The sequence below is a fragment of the Rosa rugosa genome, chromosome 5, assembly GCF_958449725.1.
Source record: "Rosa rugosa chromosome 5, drRosRugo1.1, whole genome shotgun sequence".
NCBI classification, from domain to species: Eukaryota; Viridiplantae; Streptophyta; class Magnoliopsida; order Rosales; family Rosaceae; genus Rosa; species Rosa rugosa.
Window position 1 is genome coordinate 44,885,338 of NC_084824.1, and position 18,282 is coordinate 44,903,619.

General features: G+C 39.1%; 3 protein-coding genes across 3 annotated transcripts; all 3 read left to right on the forward strand.

Annotated features, from left to right (window-relative positions):
- Window positions 1-1,948: 1,948 nt before the first annotated feature.
- Window positions 1,949-3,345, forward strand: LOC133710189 (F-box protein At5g07610-like). The gene has a single exon (XM_062136198.1). The coding sequence runs from the start codon at window positions 2,084-2,086 to the stop codon at window positions 3,206-3,208; it is 1,125 nt and encodes a 374-aa protein (XP_061992182.1). The 5' UTR covers window positions 1,949-2,083; the 3' UTR covers window positions 3,209-3,345.
- A 3,220-nt stretch (window positions 3,346-6,565) lies between these two features.
- On the forward strand, window positions 6,566-8,744 carry LOC133709401 (F-box protein At5g07610-like). Its single transcript, XM_062135135.1, has one exon. The coding sequence runs from the start codon at window positions 6,762-6,764 to the stop codon at window positions 7,863-7,865; it is 1,104 nt and encodes a 367-aa protein (XP_061991119.1). The 5' UTR covers window positions 6,566-6,761; the 3' UTR covers window positions 7,866-8,744.
- Window positions 8,745-13,434: 4,690 nt separating this feature from the next.
- Window positions 13,435-15,026, forward strand: LOC133710607 (F-box protein At5g07610-like). The gene has a single exon (XM_062136712.1). The coding sequence runs from the start codon at window positions 13,642-13,644 to the stop codon at window positions 14,821-14,823; it is 1,182 nt and encodes a 393-aa protein (XP_061992696.1). The 5' UTR covers window positions 13,435-13,641; the 3' UTR covers window positions 14,824-15,026.
- Window positions 15,027-18,282: the final 3,256 nt, after the last annotated feature.

The window sequence follows — 18,282 nt, forward strand, 5'->3', positions numbered from 1 at the left end:
GGGCATTAAGTGGTAGACGATTGTAGGAGTCTCAAATCCAACTTAGTTGCTCATTCGTCTGTAAGGACCCATCATATATAGTGCGCTGTGGCGGCACAATTGGCACATAAATGGCACACTCAAGTACAATACTGGTACCCAGTCACTAGCTGTAACGCAGAGGTACGTAGATTAAGTGGCAGTGGGTAGTAGACGAATTAACAGCTGCATGCGATATTGCATCACCACAAGCGGATATAAGGAAATTGATGCCCATTACTAATGTCCGGACTACCATAGTAGTCATTTCCGCAAGACCATTTGGATGTGTATATGGGAATATGATGTCCAACATCAGTCCCATTGCAGTAACAATCGAAAGTCTTCGATGTAAACTCTCTAGCATTGTCAAGTCCAATTGACTGAATAGGATGATACAAGGAGTGAGCCTGTTGTCATATGATATGTGTTAGGAGTGTAGTATAAGCAGTATTTACAAGTGGACAATGGCACACCACGTGACCAGCGTGTTTGCGCGTCAACTAACATCATGAAATATTTAAATGTCCACAAGTTGGTTGAATCAGTCCACAGAATCCCCACGTATTCTATGTAAGAACAGAATTAGTATGTTCATATCCTTTGCATTTGCATAGGACGGTCTCAGTCCTAATTTCCCTAAGGAACGGGTTTTGTAAAACGAGCGAGAGGCCTTAGAAGCAACCAATGAGAATTTTGGTTGGGCCTGAGCGTCTGAAACGCTATTTGAAGCAAAATTGGTGATTGCAGCATCACTTGGGGCGCCGGGCACCATCACCATGACTTCATGGATAGGGACTGTGCCAGCCCTAGGCTGGTGGTGGACGGTGGCGGTGCCAAAGGCAGCAGTGGCGGTCACACTTAGTCCAGGAATCAAATTTTGATTCATGCTTCGTTTCACTCGAAAGAATGCATGTTCGTGTGAAGTCTTTAGTAGACGGATCATCATGACTAGGATGACCTATCATGTCGTGACAAAGCCATTATGTGTCTAAATCCAAGAGATCTTCTCTCATAACTTTATTGGATTTAATAGCTCGAATAGTGACATAGAGTCCACTAGAGAGACGCATAAACTTCTCTAAGATGCACCTTTGTTCGCAATCATTAGAGGTATTGCAAAGGAACTCATTTTTGTTCTCTACATGTGTTCCCGCATGGAATCCGTTGGCTCGAATGGCTCAATAGGGTTTGATTCGCCCTAGGAGAGTAGAGAGTTTCTATGACAATAATCAAGGTGCCATTTGGCAAATGGAATTTGGGCTATTCCGTGTCTTTGAACTAATCGTGATAGCCCAGCCGTCGTAGTCACAAAGTAATATGCTCAGAAAAATGGAGTCATAATGAAAAGAACTCGAAATTTTATTCAAAAACTAACAGAGTTACATCATTGTCTCTTTGACCAAAGAAAATCTAATCCAAAATGCTAGCTAATGCAAAACAAAGATAGTCGACTAACTTCTTTCGGTAACTCCAAAATAAATATGACCAGGTGAGTAGAGAGACGTCGATGGAGCAAAACTCGCTTAAGTACCACTTATCTCAAAACCTTCCTAGACATCATACTCATTTTGGATGAACCTATGTGAAGAAAAACTAAACCAATAACATTTTACTACAAAATATATCACAATTGCCTATTACATCTCCGACACTAAAATCAACAAGTCTATTAGGCACCCAAATTTGGGAGCTCCAAAGCTACCTGACAATAAAGAAGACTACGATTAAACCTACGTACGTTTCGAATTCCAATCATATACCACTCGAATTCCAATCATATACCACTAAAAAAAAAATAACAATATAATTGCTAATTTGATGTGAGGCCGCATTTTAATCGGTGCGCCAGGCACATGCTAGAAGTTGGTGGAATATTAATTGAAGAAAAATTGAATTCCTCTATTGATAAACAAACATAGGTGTCCTAGTCCATATAATGGAGATAAAGCCAAAGTCTTAAAGGAGAGAAAGCTTGTTCTTCACATTCATCCTCACTCCCATTGCTCCTTCCAAGTTCTAATCGAGCACCACTATCCACACACACAGATCTGAAACCACCTAAATGCTCCCCCAAGATCTCATAACCGAGATCCTCCTACGCCTCCCCGTCAAGTCCCTCCTCCGCTTCAAATGCGTCTCCAAGCAGTGGCTCTCTCTCATCTCCAGCCCCCAGTTCCGCCACCACCGCCGCAGCCTCACCTCCTCCGGCCTCATCTTGTGTCGAACAACCGACCTCATCCACCACATATCACTACTTGGAAGCAACAACTCCGACCAGCCCTTCACTTCCCTCAGCTTCGTTCATGACTCGGCAGGTATCAAAATCCTTCAGTCCAGCCATGGCTTGCTTTTGTGCCGCAGCCTTTACAAACTGGGTAAAACCTGCAGCTATTATATCTGCAATCCTTCAACAAAGAAATTCTCAGTTCTTCCTCATTATAGTGCTGAACCGGATTATGTATCCGGGTCGGAATCCATTACTATTTCTGGTGTTTATTTAGTTTTCAATCCCACTAAGTCACCTCACTACCAAGTTGCCCGCATTCGAATGTGTTCTTCCTCATTCAATAGCTACCAAGTTGAGATTTACTCATCTGCGACTCGGGCTTGGAGGCTTTCCGGGTCTCCTTTCGACGCCCCTTTCGACATGGTGTTTGACAATGGGGTGCTTTGGAATGCTGCAATACACTGGATCAGTCCAACTGGGGCGTCGTTATGCTTTGATATTGATCAAGAACGCATTGGAACAATGCCTGGTCTTCCGTCAAATGAGAAATGGAGCAGGAGAAGGTTGAGGTATTTCGGCGAGTCTGGTGGGCATTTGCACTTAACTGAAATCCATGGCTGCACCTCTCAATTCCAAGTCTTTGAGATGGAGAGAGATTACTCTAGCTGGGTTCCCAAGTACAATGTCGATCTTGCACCAGTTGTAGATGCATTTCCGGAGATGGTTCGGAACTGCATTTTCCGTAATGATTCTGTTTCTTATGCATTTAGTCTACTCTGTTTGCAAGAGGATGAAGATGACTCATTGCTGTTGCTGCACATTCCTGGTAAGTTTGTATCATATAGTCTTAGGAATAGGACATTCAAGTTGCTTGGTTCAATATCCAAGGAATCAAATACTGCATTGCAGGTTGGATGTTTCCATGCTTATCAGTTTATGGAGTCTTTGGCTGGTGTCTGATCAGTACTTATAAACTTAGGGTGATGCATGTTTTCCCCATATTTCCCCATATTTTTTTTCTAGTCTGAGTTTGTGCATTGTAAGGCAATGGATGTCCTGGACTTTAATATATAATGAAAACCCTGTTCAATTTTAAAGGATGAAGTACCATATGAAATATTGTTAGACAATTTTTATAGGCCTGGATGAGGGTTTCATGAGCAAACAGTCCATATAAGTTCACTATAACTGTCCAATTTGTTACCAATAAACCCAGCCTCAGCAAAACATAAGAAGTCATGAAGCTAAAAATTGAGAATGTATTGCTCAAAGTCCTCATAGCTACAATTCTGCCTAATGGAAAAGTCATTTTATGGGAGCAAGATGATTATCTTTAATACACCAAATAAGATCACTTGATTACAAACTTGGAATCAACACCTGCCCATAGGAGTTTGTTTGAGTCGATCGACCCACTTCTCTGTTCATGTTTGTCCGCCCTTCTCAAATCTTGTCTACCTATTAGTGTCGGCAGCCATATTAATTAATTGATAAAAACTTCGTCAAAGTAAGAAAAAAATATTCTTCAAGACAGTGATGTGCATAATGCATTTCAGTCTTATTTTAAGCTACTTTGCTCTGAAGTCTGAACGCATGCCATCTACCATATTTGATATACTTATGAGTCCTGTGAGATAGCTTCTGATAAACCTACTAAACCTACCCTTCTTCCTCTTCAAAATTCAAGATACTTTGTGATTAAAACTAGACCACGCTCAACCTCAACAACATAGCTCAAAGCTCCAGCGGCGATGAAACCCAGCAGAGTATTTGCACTGTTGTCTACTGCGGGATAGACCAAAAACGAAGTTTGAAGCCAGGTTCAAAAGAAGCATAAGGTTCTGCATCAGGCGCAGGAGCTTGTGTAAGAATGGACTTGACATTAGTTTCCTCAAGTATAGCAACTATCATATAGTAACAGAATACATAATATGAGAATACATGGTTAACGTAACAGTAGTTTCTATCAATCAACGTAATTAGCAGAGTAATATTTTAGCAGCAAACAAGGACCATGTATTCATAAATAGTTGTTGTATGATCAACCAAAAAAAAAAAAAAAAAAAACTTTATTAAGGTAAGAGTAATGCTAGGTGAACCACGTTTTTAGGTATCCCCCGCATCCCACCTTATGTTGCAGCTGATGTAGCAGAAAAACTAACCTATCAGAATATTTCACTAAATAACATGACAATATCGCATCATTTGCTACATAGAGTGGAATGGAATACAGGTGAGATTCAAAAATGTTGTTCACCATTATTCCGTAATCCCAACAATGACAACCTTTGAAGGGGAAAAAATAATAACAAGGACCACCCGGCCAGCAAAAAGCAGTGTTTTTGACACTAACAAAGCTTGCGATGCACATGTACAACATGGTGAATAATGATAATTTTTCTTTTGGTCAATTGGTGGCGCAAATGATTCATGTGTAAAACTGACTTCCTCTTCTGTAAATCCCTTCAATATAATGACAACAAAGCCAAACTCTTGAAGGCAGAGAAAGCATGTTCCACCATTTTATCCTCATGCCCATTACTGTTTCATGGGTGTATGAACCAACACTATCCACAGAGATATGAACATGTTCCCCCATGATGTCCTCACAGACACCTTCCCGTCAAGTCTCTCCACTTCAAATGTGTTTCCAAGCTGTGGTTCTTTCTTATCTCGAGCCCCCAGTTCCGCCACCACTGCAGCCATCTCGCCTCCTCCAGCATCATCTTGTACCAAACAACCAATCCCATCCACCGTACATTATCACATTACTCAACAGAAACAACTGATCAAAATCGAAGTTAAGACCAAGTTCCAAAGAAGCATTAGGTTATGCATCAACGCAGGAGCTTGTGTAAGAATTGATTTGACATTAGTTTCCTAAAGTATAACAACTATCATGCATTAGCAGAATATATGAGATTACATCGTTAGCGAAATAATGAAAAATTTCGGTTTACCTCCCTGACCATTTTTACTTTCATTACGGGTACTCATGTACTTATTATTTCAGTAATTTTTGTATAACGTTAAGTATTTTGATAAATATATCGTGATTTATTTTGAAATTTCATCACTTACAATATAATTTTACATACTACGTAGTGAATCATCATCATACGAGGGATCACATTAAAGCCATGTTTGCAATTTACAAAATCGTGGACGAAAAAGCTAATAATTGAACAAGATTGATTAAATTTGAGAGCAAAAGTGTAAGGTCACAACTGATTTAAAGTGTAAAAGACAAGAACGTAAAATGAAATTATCTCTAATAGTTTATGTCAATTAACGTAATTCGCCTAATAATATATTAGCAGCAAACAAGGATCGTGTATTCAAATAGTTGTTGTATGATCAACAAAAAAGAAATATATTGTGGACGTAAGAGTAATACTAGGTGAATAACTTGCATCTCACCTTATGTAGCAGATTGTCAGCTGATATAGCACAAATCCCAACATATCTGAATATTTGATTAAATGATGTGATAATGTTACATCAGCTATCACATAAAATTTAATACATATATAATTCAAAAATATTGTTCACCTAGTATTATTCTAATTAATTATTCTATAAACATAGAATACAACGTAGTCTATAAACTATTTTTTTCATTATTCTTAACGTAATTCGAACAAGGACAAACCTTTGAAGTAAAGAAAAATAGAAAATGAAAAACAAGGAACACCGTCCAGCAAAAATAAGTCCCTATTTTACTATTTTAATTAACTGTTTTTCAGTTTTATTTAGGTACGGCTTATTGCCAGAAATAAGTTCCTATTCTTTCTTGGTAGGGAGATATGGGCTTTGGCCCGGTATGCACACTCAGTGTGTCTTGTCTGTCCTAGCAAGGCGGTGAGCTATTTGCTTAATCAAATGGACGCAACCTCCTAGTGGCAGGATGAAATTGAGTGTCGCCGGATTTATTTCCGTGCGGCAACATAGTGGGAAAGCTGTGTTTTTTGTAATGATGCTTCTTCGTGATAGAGTTATCTTTCCGGTATGTCACCGCAATGTCAAAGCAAATGGAGTAGTCATTGATGCACTCTTTGCTAATTGGTGCTTGTTAGAATACATAGATTTTGTAGAGAGTCCTGATATTATTTTAGGATGTTCTTGTTATGCTTATTGTAATCTGGGGTTCGGGCTCTACGTCCCTCCCTTGTATTCTGCAATTTCATTAATCAAGGCTTGAGGGCAGCCGCACCACCCCTTTTCAAAAAAAAAAAAAAAAAATCCGTGATTTTGACCCCAACAAGCTTTCAATGCACATGGCTAACATGTACAATTTGGTGGAAAAATCAATGATGATACTTTTTTCTTAATATTATTCTGTAAACCCCTTTCATATAATGACGACAAAGCTTAACTGTTGAAGGCAGAGAAAACATGTTTCTCCATATATTAATTTTATCACCGTACCGACAATCGGCAACCGATTAATGAATGTTTCATTGGTAATTGGTTTAAGAAGTAGAGAACCAACACTATCCACAGATATCTGAAAATGTTCCACCAAGATGTCCTCACTCACATCCTTCTACACCTCCCCGTCAAGTCTCTCCTCCGCTTCAAATGCGTCTCCAAGCAGTGGCTCTCTGTCATCTCCAGCCCCCAGTTCCACCACCGCCGCCGCCGTCTCGCCTCCTCCGGCATCATCTTGTGTCAAACAACCGATCTCATCCACGACATATCTCTTGCCGGAAGCAACTCCGACCCACCCTTCACATCCCTGAGCTTCATCGACGACTCGGCAGGTGTCAAGATCCTCCAGTCCAGCAATGGCCTGCTCTTGTGCTGCAGCAGCCTTCACAAAGTGGGTATACGCCGCAGCTATTACATCTGCAATCCTTCCACAAAGCAAGTCTTGATTCTTCCTGAAGCAGATTGCGAGTCCAAAACTATTTCTGGAGTTTACTTAGCTTTTGATTCGTCCAAGTCGCCTCACTACCAAGTTGTGTCTGTTCGAAGTTGTTCTTCCCCATCATCATCCAATAGCTATCGCATCGTTACTTACTCTTCAGAGACTCGGGCTTGGAGGCTTTCCGGGTCTCCTTTCGCTGCCCCAGACATGGCGTTTGACAATGGAGTGCTTTGGAATGATGCAATACACTGGATTAGTCCAACTGGGGATTCATTATGTTTTGACATCGATCAAGAACGCCTCGGAACACTGCCTAATCTTCCATCAACTGAGAAATGGAGCAACAGGAGGTTGAGGTATTTCGGCGAGTCCGGTGGCCATTTACACCTAATTGAAGTCTACGGCAGCGCGACTCAATTCCATGTCTTTGAGATGGAGAGAGACTACTCTAGCTGGCTTCCAAAGTACCAAGTTGACATAGCAGCGATTGTTGATGCATTTCCACTGATGGTTTGGAACTACCCTAACGCTAATGATTCTGTTTTTTATGCATTTAGTCTGCTATTTCTCAAAGAAGATGAAGAGGACTCAATTCTGTTGTTGCAAGTACCTGGTGAGTTTCTATCATATAATCTTAGGGATGGGACCTTCAAGAAGCTTGGTCCAATATCCACCACAACAAATATTGCATTTCAGATTGGATGTTTCCATGCATATCAGTTTACAGAGACTTTGGCTAGTGTTTGATCTGTCTCATCCACTTTGTCGTTACATATTCTGTACTTACTAGGTGTTAAGAACAATAACCCCGCCCCCCCCACCCAGGCATGTTCAGATCAATAATGATTTTACCTTGCTTGGGTTAAGAAGACAAACCTTACAGGTGTCTGCGCTTTAGCTCAGGACAGCCATGGATCCCTAGTCGATGGTTCTACACGAGTTTGTTTGTCTGGCTCCTTCCTGGAGGTTGAAGCTAGAGCTGCTTTGGAAGCTGTAGAACTGACGAAGCGCGTTCCTCACGTCCCAATCCTCCTTGAGTCCGAGTCAAAGTCATAAGTGGACTCCCATCATCAATAAATCAAGCACTTGCCATTGGAAAATTACTCCAATTATCTCAAAAATCAATAATGATTTTACCTGCATCAACAGTCTGCTTGGTTTTGGATCCCCAGAGAAGCGAATTCGGTTGCCCACTTGGTGGCCTCGCTAGTTGTGAGGAAGAAATGCTCGGAGGTCTGGATTTATCGTCCACCTTCTTCCCTTGTTTTTGTTCTCTTTCGAGATGGTTTACTATGCTCCCCGCCTTCTAGCTCGTATTTTGGGTGCCCATGACTCAGCCGAGGTCCTGATTGCCATAATTTTCATCGGCGACTCCATTTCAGGAAGCTCTGTTTCTTAGTTTGGCTCAGTTCATGTTTCTGTCGCTGGATTTCTTCATCTCCAGACTCCAGTTTTCGGTTTTTTTTTTTTTTTTGGTTCCCTTGTCTTCCGTTTGGGCTTGACTTGGTAACTTTGCTCGTTGGGCTTTGCTTATGGCTTGGCCTTTTGTTTGTATTTCTAGCCTTGGACTTCTTATGAATTTTAATCTGACCCAAAAAAAAAAAAAAAAAGATAATGATTTCTTCATATTGTCAATCTATATTCTATTATTAAGAATTCTATTCAATTCTAAAAGGATCAAGTAATGGAAAAACTGTTAATCTTTTCATGCCAATTCCATCACAATTCTAACTTCATGAAGCCCATAGGGCGCACAAAACAAGAAAGAAAAAGAAATATGTGCTTATTAGTTAGGGAGAATTTCACAAATGGTCACTCAACTATAACTCATTCGATATTTTGGATTTTTGGTCACTCAACTTTCAAATATATCACTTTGGTTACTCAATTATTACTCTGTCAATCACTATAGTCACCTAAGGGGTATTTTATCTCACTTTAAATCTTTAATCACTTATCCCAATCATTCTAATATAGATTTCTCAATTTTTCACAACTGGTTAGACGAAAATATCATTAATATTGTGGCAAATATTTTTTTTTAATGAAAAAAATTAACGAAGTAACTAAAGTGATTGACAGAGTAATAGTTGAGTGACCAAAGTGATATATTTAAAAGGTGAGTGACCAAAGTGTTGAATAGGTAAAAGTTAAGTGACTATTTGTGATATTATCCCTATTAGTTATTAGTGCAGTAGCAAGACTTGTAGACCCAAGTTGCTGCTCTCTTGCATTATTAAACTCAACCATTTGTGCTAGGGAGAGTTGTACAAATTGTGGTACAGTGATAATTGACATGTCTATTAGCGCGTGTAATATGACTAATTTCAGTTTACTCTCATGAAGTTTGGGTCCAACATTATATTAGTCCTTATAATTTCAATTTAATCAGTAATATCTCTAATTAAAACTTTTTAATTTCGTTAGTCATGTCCAATTTCACACGCTTTGTCTAAATTGAAGATTAATTCCAATGATGGGGCCCAATGTAGGGGCTAAAATTGTCATTTCAAAATAAAAAAACTTCATCTTTTTCTTCTTCCTCCGATCCTCCTCCTATTTCCCTCTACCACTCATCGTCCCCCTCCACTACACTCCCCTCCTCTCTAAACCCCGACGACCCACCCCCGCTTCCATCCTCCTACTCTGACCAACCCGATTTCGAGGCAGCCCAATAGCTCCAGATCTCCGACCCGACCCAACACCTCTGACAGGACCCGCTCCGAATTTCACTATGAAATCTGAAGTGGCTCTGAGGGATCCACCTTACGTACTTCTCCTAAAACTCTGAAAAATGGACTACCTAAGACCTTCAATTTCAAACCCAACACTTCTAATATCACAATCCATCCTCAATCTTCTGGAGCCTACCTACTTCTCATAATAACAACCTACTTCCAACTAGACACTTAATGGATCACAGCCCTTAGATCTTAATCATATTACGATACAAACTCAATATTGCTTATCACGATAATCTGTTTTAAACCAGGAATCAATAACACAAATTAAATGACTAGCACTTCTAGGATCATCTCACCAAGTGGGTACTAGGAACATCTCACCAGGCGGCCACTAGGATCAACTCACCCATAGTACTCACTAAGGGGCCACTAACAGAAGATGTTGCAAATCATGGAAATAACGGCTACTAAATCACCCGTAGCTCTCACCAAGCGGCTATTAGGATTGTCTCACTAGTAGTACTCACAAAGTGGTCACTAGGAACATTCACCAGTAGCACTCACCAGGAGGCCACTCGGATCAATCGCCAGTAGTACTCATTAGGCGGTCACTAAAAGAATGATGTAAAAAGGGCGAATTACATCAAACAACCATTCGCCCTAACTGGAGTATCTATACTCTATTGTTGACTAACTCATAAGAAATAGGGTGTGACTAGAGAGCACTGCCGACTAGTCGTCTCATGCCATCTGAAGTTGATAAGATTCATACGGAAATGGGGGCAATTCCATGTCTCATGCTGAAAATGAATCTTCCTCGAGGAAAGAATCAAGGCGGCCATGGCCCGAAGAAAGAATCGAGGGGGCCAGGGCCTGAGAAAAGATTCAGGGTGGTAAGGGCCGGAGGAAAGATTCGGGGTGGCCAAGGCACACATATGAATTCTACAAAAAATTAGTCGAATAAAAAAACGGGTAACCATTTTATTAGCACAATGTACGTTTTAGTTTTATCTAACAAACTAAATTTATTTACACAATTTTGAATGACCAAATAATTATGAATTTGGTTGATGTTTTGTAGACACAATTCTTACACATGAATATAAAAGATTAACGGTTGAAATAATTGAATTAGGTCATATACTAATATAAAATAGTAAAAATTCTCAAATGTAATGTGTTATCCATAGATTCATGATAGGGTAGGGACATATGATCAGAGGCTGGTTTTGTTCATATTGTACTTGAAACTGATCCAGGCTGTTACTTAAAAAGCTTCAAGCAACATTATTCTAAGGACTAGTTGTGGCACATCATCTTTTTCCTTTGTTGGGGTTATCGGGTTTACATTTCCTCCTTTTAGATTAAACTTTTTTTCTTTTTAAGAGGAAGCCACATTATTTCATTTATAGAAGTGAAAGTTTACTTGAAAAGAATTAATGTATAATCACAAGTTCTTATTGTGTGATCTAGAAATATCACATGTACATTTGCATACAAGGGGGGAAAAATAAATAAATAAACTAGTGGGACTTAAACTCTAGACATGTGAGTTCCATACTGAGTAGTTCGACCAACCTTAGGTAGTAATTGTTGTTAAAGATTATACTAATTAGAAAATGATGTAATAATACACAAAAACCAGGAGAAAACTATTTATTACCGTACTATTAAGGTAATGATCCACAAAAAGTACCGAAGAGGATGCATAGACAACCCGGGAGAACCCAATTTCAAAAACCACCCAAATCCCACATCCATATCCAAAGACCTAGATCACTTACCTAACCCAAGCAGCCAAGCTCCCTATCCAACATAACTCTAGATCACCGATCTATCTCCAGAAGCCACCAACCAAATCGCCGGCGACACGGCCGTCGTCATCCAAATACTAAGCTGTGGTGCCACTGTTGGTGACGAACATAACAGCAAGTTGCATATATAAAATGAGTGGAGCTAAGAAATGACTCCATGGACAATGTCCTTTGCCAGCTAGCCAAAATTTTCCATCAAATTTTGTAATTTCGCCTCGGAGTAGTTTGATTGCGGTTCTCTTTCTTCAGAATTCTGTTTCCCCATCTCTAATTCATTGCCATGATCCTTGTGTTTGAACAATCAACATAAATCATCAATAAAAGACAATCAACACAGATAACGTGGGGGAACACATTTCCCAATTCGTGATATGATATAAATAATGGGGTGTTGCTCTCTTCACATGTCTCTCGTGGACATTATAATGCCTATTCTTTAATCCTCTCCACCATATCCGTATCTGTTTTCCGTAAACAAGCGTCAATGCCCATAAACAAACACTTGATAGTTAGTCGCTTGCACACACGATTGAGGATTAAGTTGGGGGAGTTTAGATATTAGGCGAAATAATGGAATTGTCACATTTTCTTTCCCATAATAGTAAATTTGTCCTCTAATTTTTTTTCTTTTTCTTTTTTAAAGGATGCTCTGTGCTATGTTCAGACATTTACATATAACAACTAATCTAGCTTTTACCCTATGCTAACATTAAGAAGTATCCAGAAGTAGTCTAACGACGTTTTATTTTGTTCTATAATTAAGAGGCTACATCCATTTGATAAAGAAAATAAACTTATTACTTCATCAAGTTCACCCGTTGAGGTCACTGAATCAATACTATTCATTGCGTTGTACCCTTAATTTCAACCATCTAGGTCACTGGGTCAGATACTGTTCACAAAAGGTCACTCTGGGTCAATTTTGTGACATGCAAACTAACATTCGGTGACTTTTTGTGAACAGTATCTGACTTAGTGAACTAGATGGTGGAAATGAAAGGCAAAAAGTAGTGAATAGTATTAGACTAAGTGACCTCAATAGGTGAACTTGCTCTTAAAACAGATAAATTGCGCAGAATGCACACATAAACATAAAGCCCAACTCGTCGTACCATACAAAACAAACATATGGACTTTTCTTAAGCATAAAGCAAGAAAGTATTCAAAAGTTAAAATTGAAAGCAACAGAAACAACAGCCCATCAACATTTAAATATTTCTGTTCATTCACACTTTGCTATTAATTTTGAATGATTTCATCAAAACGTATGTTAAACTGACCTCATATGATATGAGGGTCTTTTTGCATTGATTGTCAAAATTATAATCCAACACGATGGAAAATAGAAAGGAAAAACATATCATAATAACTATAGTTTGAGATTAAGTGACAGAAAAAATTGAAAATACTTTCACATGCCTAGCGCAGTTGAGATGAGCTTAACGAACATTTCTTATGTAAGTACTAATAATTACACTTAACTTAGCCAAAAGATCGAGAAAAGTATGGAAGTACTTGATATAAGGGGTAGATGTTACAATAAAAATTAGGATATGCCAGTAACTAAAAGTTAAAAATTAGGGGCTAAACCAATAGTAACAGACAAAGATAGGGGTCGATTCCTCTAAATCTCTAATTCTCTTTTTGTATGATGATGATGTTGGGGGTTAAATCAATTACATATCCGTAATTGAGCTCCTAGGCGGTAGGCGGTAAAGATTCCCACTACAACAAAAGCAAAAGAGATTAGAAAATATCGTAGGAGGACGACAGAGTATGATGTAAGTTATCAGACGTATGTAATTAAGTAAAGTCATGATTAATTTTCTGGGGACACTGATTTAAGAAAACTTGGATGTTAAGCCAATTCTTACACAGGTGAATACAAAATCCTAATCCAAATATTTTTGCCTTGACACTGTTCCATCTATGATTGTGAACTTGTATATATTCATTTTATCCACATGCCAATGAATGCTGTATACACCTCCTCCTGATCAGGAGAGATCTTGAAGCAGCAGAAACATGCTGCTGCTTCTCTGGGATCCACTGCCTCCAGCAGAAGCAGTTTCTGGCAACCAAGATCTCATCACAGACATCCTTCTCCGCCTCCCTGTCAAGTCTCTTCTCCGGTTCAAATGCGTCTCCAAGCAGTGGCTCTCTCTCATCTCCGACCCCCGATTCAGTCGTAATTACCGCAGTCTTGCATCTGCCAGCATTCTGTTGTGTGGAACAACCGAGCTCATTGATCATGTATCTTGCGGCAGAAGAAACTCCGAGCCGCCCTTTACTTCTCTCGGTTTCATTAGTGACTCTGCAGGTACCAAAATCTTGCAGTCATGCAATGGCTTGATGTTGTGTTGCAGCTTTTTCAAAATGGGAAAGAGTTGCAACTATTACATCTGTAATCCTTCAACAAGGCAATTCTTGATGCTTCCTCCACCTAATGCCAAAGGGTGTGATGAATCCACAACCATTCTTGGTGTTTATTTAGCTTTTGATCCTTCTAAATCACCTCACTACCAAGTTGTCTGTGTTCGAAATTGTTCTTCCTCGTCAGCAGCAGAAGCAAATGATCATTACCAGATTGAGATATACTCGTCTGAGACTCTCAGTTGGAGGCTTTCCGGGTCTCCTTTCAGTGCTCCATTCGACATGGTTTTCGACAATGGGGTGCTTTGGAATGGCACAATACATTGGATTAGTCCAACAGGGGCTTCACTCTGTTTTGATATTGTCCAAGAGCAACTTGGAGAAATGCCTAGTCTTCCATCAAATGAGAAATGGAGCAAGAGGAGGTTAAGGTATTTCGGCGAGTCTGGTGGTCATTTGTACCTAATTGAAATCTATGGCTCTGGCACCACTCAATTCCAAGTCTTCGAGATGAAGAAAGACTACTCTAGCTGGATTCCCAAGTACCAAGTTGACCTCACCGCGATTGTCAAGGCATTTCCAGAGATGGTTCGGAGCTACCCTGACGCCCATGATTCTCGATTTTGTCTATTTAGTATCCTCTTTGTGCAAGAGAATGAAGAAGACTCATTATTGTTGCTGCACATCCCTGGTAAGTTCATATCTTACAATCTTAGACACAAGACCTTCAAGGAGCTTTGTGATTTTGGAGCAAACTCCACCAAGGCAAATACTTCATTACCGATTGGTTGCTTCCAAGCTTATCAGTTCATAGAGACTCTGGCTTGTGTTTGATCATTTCAACATATTTCCATTCCCTTATTATTTGTTCCTTTAATATCCAAAAGTGTGCTAAATTTGTAACTATATCTATATGTTTCTCAACTTGGTCCAGAAAGTAGAGAATTTCTTATCTCACATTTTCATTTGTATATTCTTCCCTGAGTTTGTACGATTCCGAAGATGATATTTTACGACTCGGGCATATAATATAATGTGATTATGGCATAAAATTTTACGTGATTATAGCTCAACTGCTTAAGCATAAAATATTAGGATAGAGTATTCAAGACGTTTTGTGATTTTGGACAAAACTCCAACAAGGCAAGGCAATACTACATTACAGATCATTTGGCTTCCATATCAGTGAATTAGATTAGACATTAGAGAGCTCTGGATAGGGTTTGATCATTTCATATATATTTCCAATGCCTTATTATTGGTTAAGATATCTAAAGCATAAACTAATGTTGGCCAGAGTAAAGTGGAAGAAAGATATTAGTTCATTAGTAAAGGGCGGCAATAACCAAACCAGGACCACTTGCTTTTTTAAAGTTAGCTACTAATTCAATCCATTAAGTTTTTAAACTAGAAGTTGAATCTTGACTGTCCTTGATGTCTACTATGATTAAACAAAACACCTAGTGAGTTTATAGGAAGAGTCAATCGATATTTCAGTCACTTTTTTTTTTTCCGATACAATCGATATTCCAAATTTGCAATCATTCAAAAGGAATCCTCATGTTTGAATTGATAAATAAATAATTAAGTTGTTTATAACTTCTTATGTTTCGAAGAAAAGTAAGAATGCCTTGTTTCCACACATAATGGTCTAATCGAAACAATACTAATATTAGGTCTTCATTCAATGATCATTTCAACCAAATGTTATTTAATATTACGTCTATTTAGTTATTTGATTATATTATCCTTAATGAAAAGAAAGAGGCAATTAGACTAAACAGATACATCTTTATCTTTATATTCTAGATTTGCCAATTTGTCAACGAAAACAGACTTCCTAGTTCCTACCTTCTTGGTCCTTGTGTTATGGTTGGATGGCAACTTGGGTCCATTTTGTTGTTAAATTTTACATGTTTTGGTCATTTAGAAATTGAAAGATATTGAAAGATGTATGTGCTTCTCATGTCCAGATCAATTTTCTATGTCCCCTAAACTCTAATGTCTATCCCACCTTATGATTGAAACTAAATTAGCTTGGCGCAAGAAACATGCTCGTATTTCAACATCAAATTGAGAAAGGCGGTAAAATGCAAAGATTCTTAGACACAAAGATAAATTTAAGAAACGGAACCAAAACTACAACTGGCAAAGCAACTATATACCTCATGGAAAGTAGATAAAGTTGACAGGACCTGCCCCGGGTTTTACTCTGAAATCCGAAGTGAGCATGCGTAGCCCACCTCAAGAGAAGTTCGACCAAAAATTTAGCAGAGTTTCCTCTAAAAGTGGACTACCCACACCTGTAAATCAAACTCAACACTCCTATTACTCAAATTCAATCTCCAACTCCTGGAGTCTACCTGCTTCCATAATAACAACCGACTCCAACCAAAATACATATGGGTCCCTGCGCTTAAATTTCAATCATCAAATTTTGATACGAAATAAGTAGTACTGATTAAAGTAATTTATTTTAAACCAGAAATCGATAATACAAAATATATATCTAGTACTTCACCGGTAACTCTCACTAAGTGGTTGATAGCTGAGTTACCTCACTTGCAACACTGACCAGACGGCCGCAAGGATCATATCACTAGTAGCACCCATCAGACTGCCATTAGGACCATGTCACTAGTAGCACTCTTCAAACGGTCACTAGGATCATGTCACCAGTAGCACTCATTAGACAGTCACTAGAATCATATCACCAGTAGCACTCACTAGGCGGCTACTAAGATCAGTTCGCCAGTAGTAATCACTAGCCGGCCACTAAACGGAAGATGCTGGAAGAACGGATTACACTATACATTTAGCTAAAATATCTATATTTTATTGCCTACTAACTCATAAGAAATAGGGTATGACTAGAGGGTACTGCCAACTAGTTGTCTCATGCCATTTGGAGGGTACTGCGGACCAAATGACCCATCAGAGGGTACTGCCGACCGGAATACTCTTCTCACTCTAGCTGAAATATCTGAATACTACTGCTCACCAACACATACAAATGGGTGATGACTAGAGAGTACTGCCGAATAATCATCTCATGTCATCTGGAGGATACTGCCAACCAGATGATGCATTGAAGGATACTGCCGACTGGAATACTAGGAGGCGACGGCTAGAGGGTATTGCTGACTAACCATCTCATGTCATATGGAGGGTATTGCCGACCAAATGATGCATTGGAGGGTACTGCCGACCGAAATACAAGGAGGTAATGGGAAGAGAGTACTGCCGACTAACCATATCATGTCATCTAGAGGATACTGCCGACTGGATATATTCTGGACTATTACCTGGAGGGACTGCCGACCACGTAAGGCATGCATGCAATTAATAATATGATTAGCCTTCTTAATTAACCTCCTTAATAATAATCACCCACAAGCCTGAATTATCGACTCCCCACAGTTAACCTCTTAATTACGTCTCAAGGGAGGTTATGATCATAATTTTACCTCACATATTTAGAATTTCCCAAACCTTACTCAAATTCAATCAATAAGGCTTATCAAAAATTGTAAATCATAATAGAAATCAATTCCACAGCTTATGTCAGTATTCAATTAAATACGTACCAAAATCATACTAATTTCTCAAATCATAAAATAGTACTCAATTCCAACATTCCTGTCAGAAATAAACTGTAAACCATAAATTTGAATTCAAGACGAAACTCTGAAACCTCATTAAATAAATAGAAAATTACACACAAGTGATATTTTGAAACTTTAATTAGTCATAAGGCCACCTTATATTTTTTGTCTTAATAAGGCCACCTAATGCTCCAAATTTTTCCCCACTTGACCAATTTGCCCTTCCACCTTATCGAAACGAGCTGAAATAATAGCCACCATTCTGCTTCACACATTCTCTTTCTCTCTCTCTCTCTCTCTCTCTCTCTCTCTCTCTCTCTCTCTCTCTCTCTCTCTCTCTCTCTCTCTCTCTCTCTCTCTCTCTTTCTCGTTGCAGACCCCTTCACAAACCCACACGACGTCGTTGCCTCTCTCTCTCCCCTTCACCGTTGCAGACCTCAAACCTCACAAGCTTGCCGGAAAAACACCTGATCGTCGACAGCAAGCACTACCAGAAAACTTGTCTTTTACGACACGCAAATTACGGCGTGCATACCATGCACGCCGTAAAAGACTGTCTTTTACGGCGTGTTTTTATGTGCGCTGTAAAAGACTTCTCTTTCTGATCTTTTACGACGTGCATTTCGTGTGTGCCCTAAATGTCATATTATATTTACGGCGCACATATAATGTGTGCCGTAAAAGACTT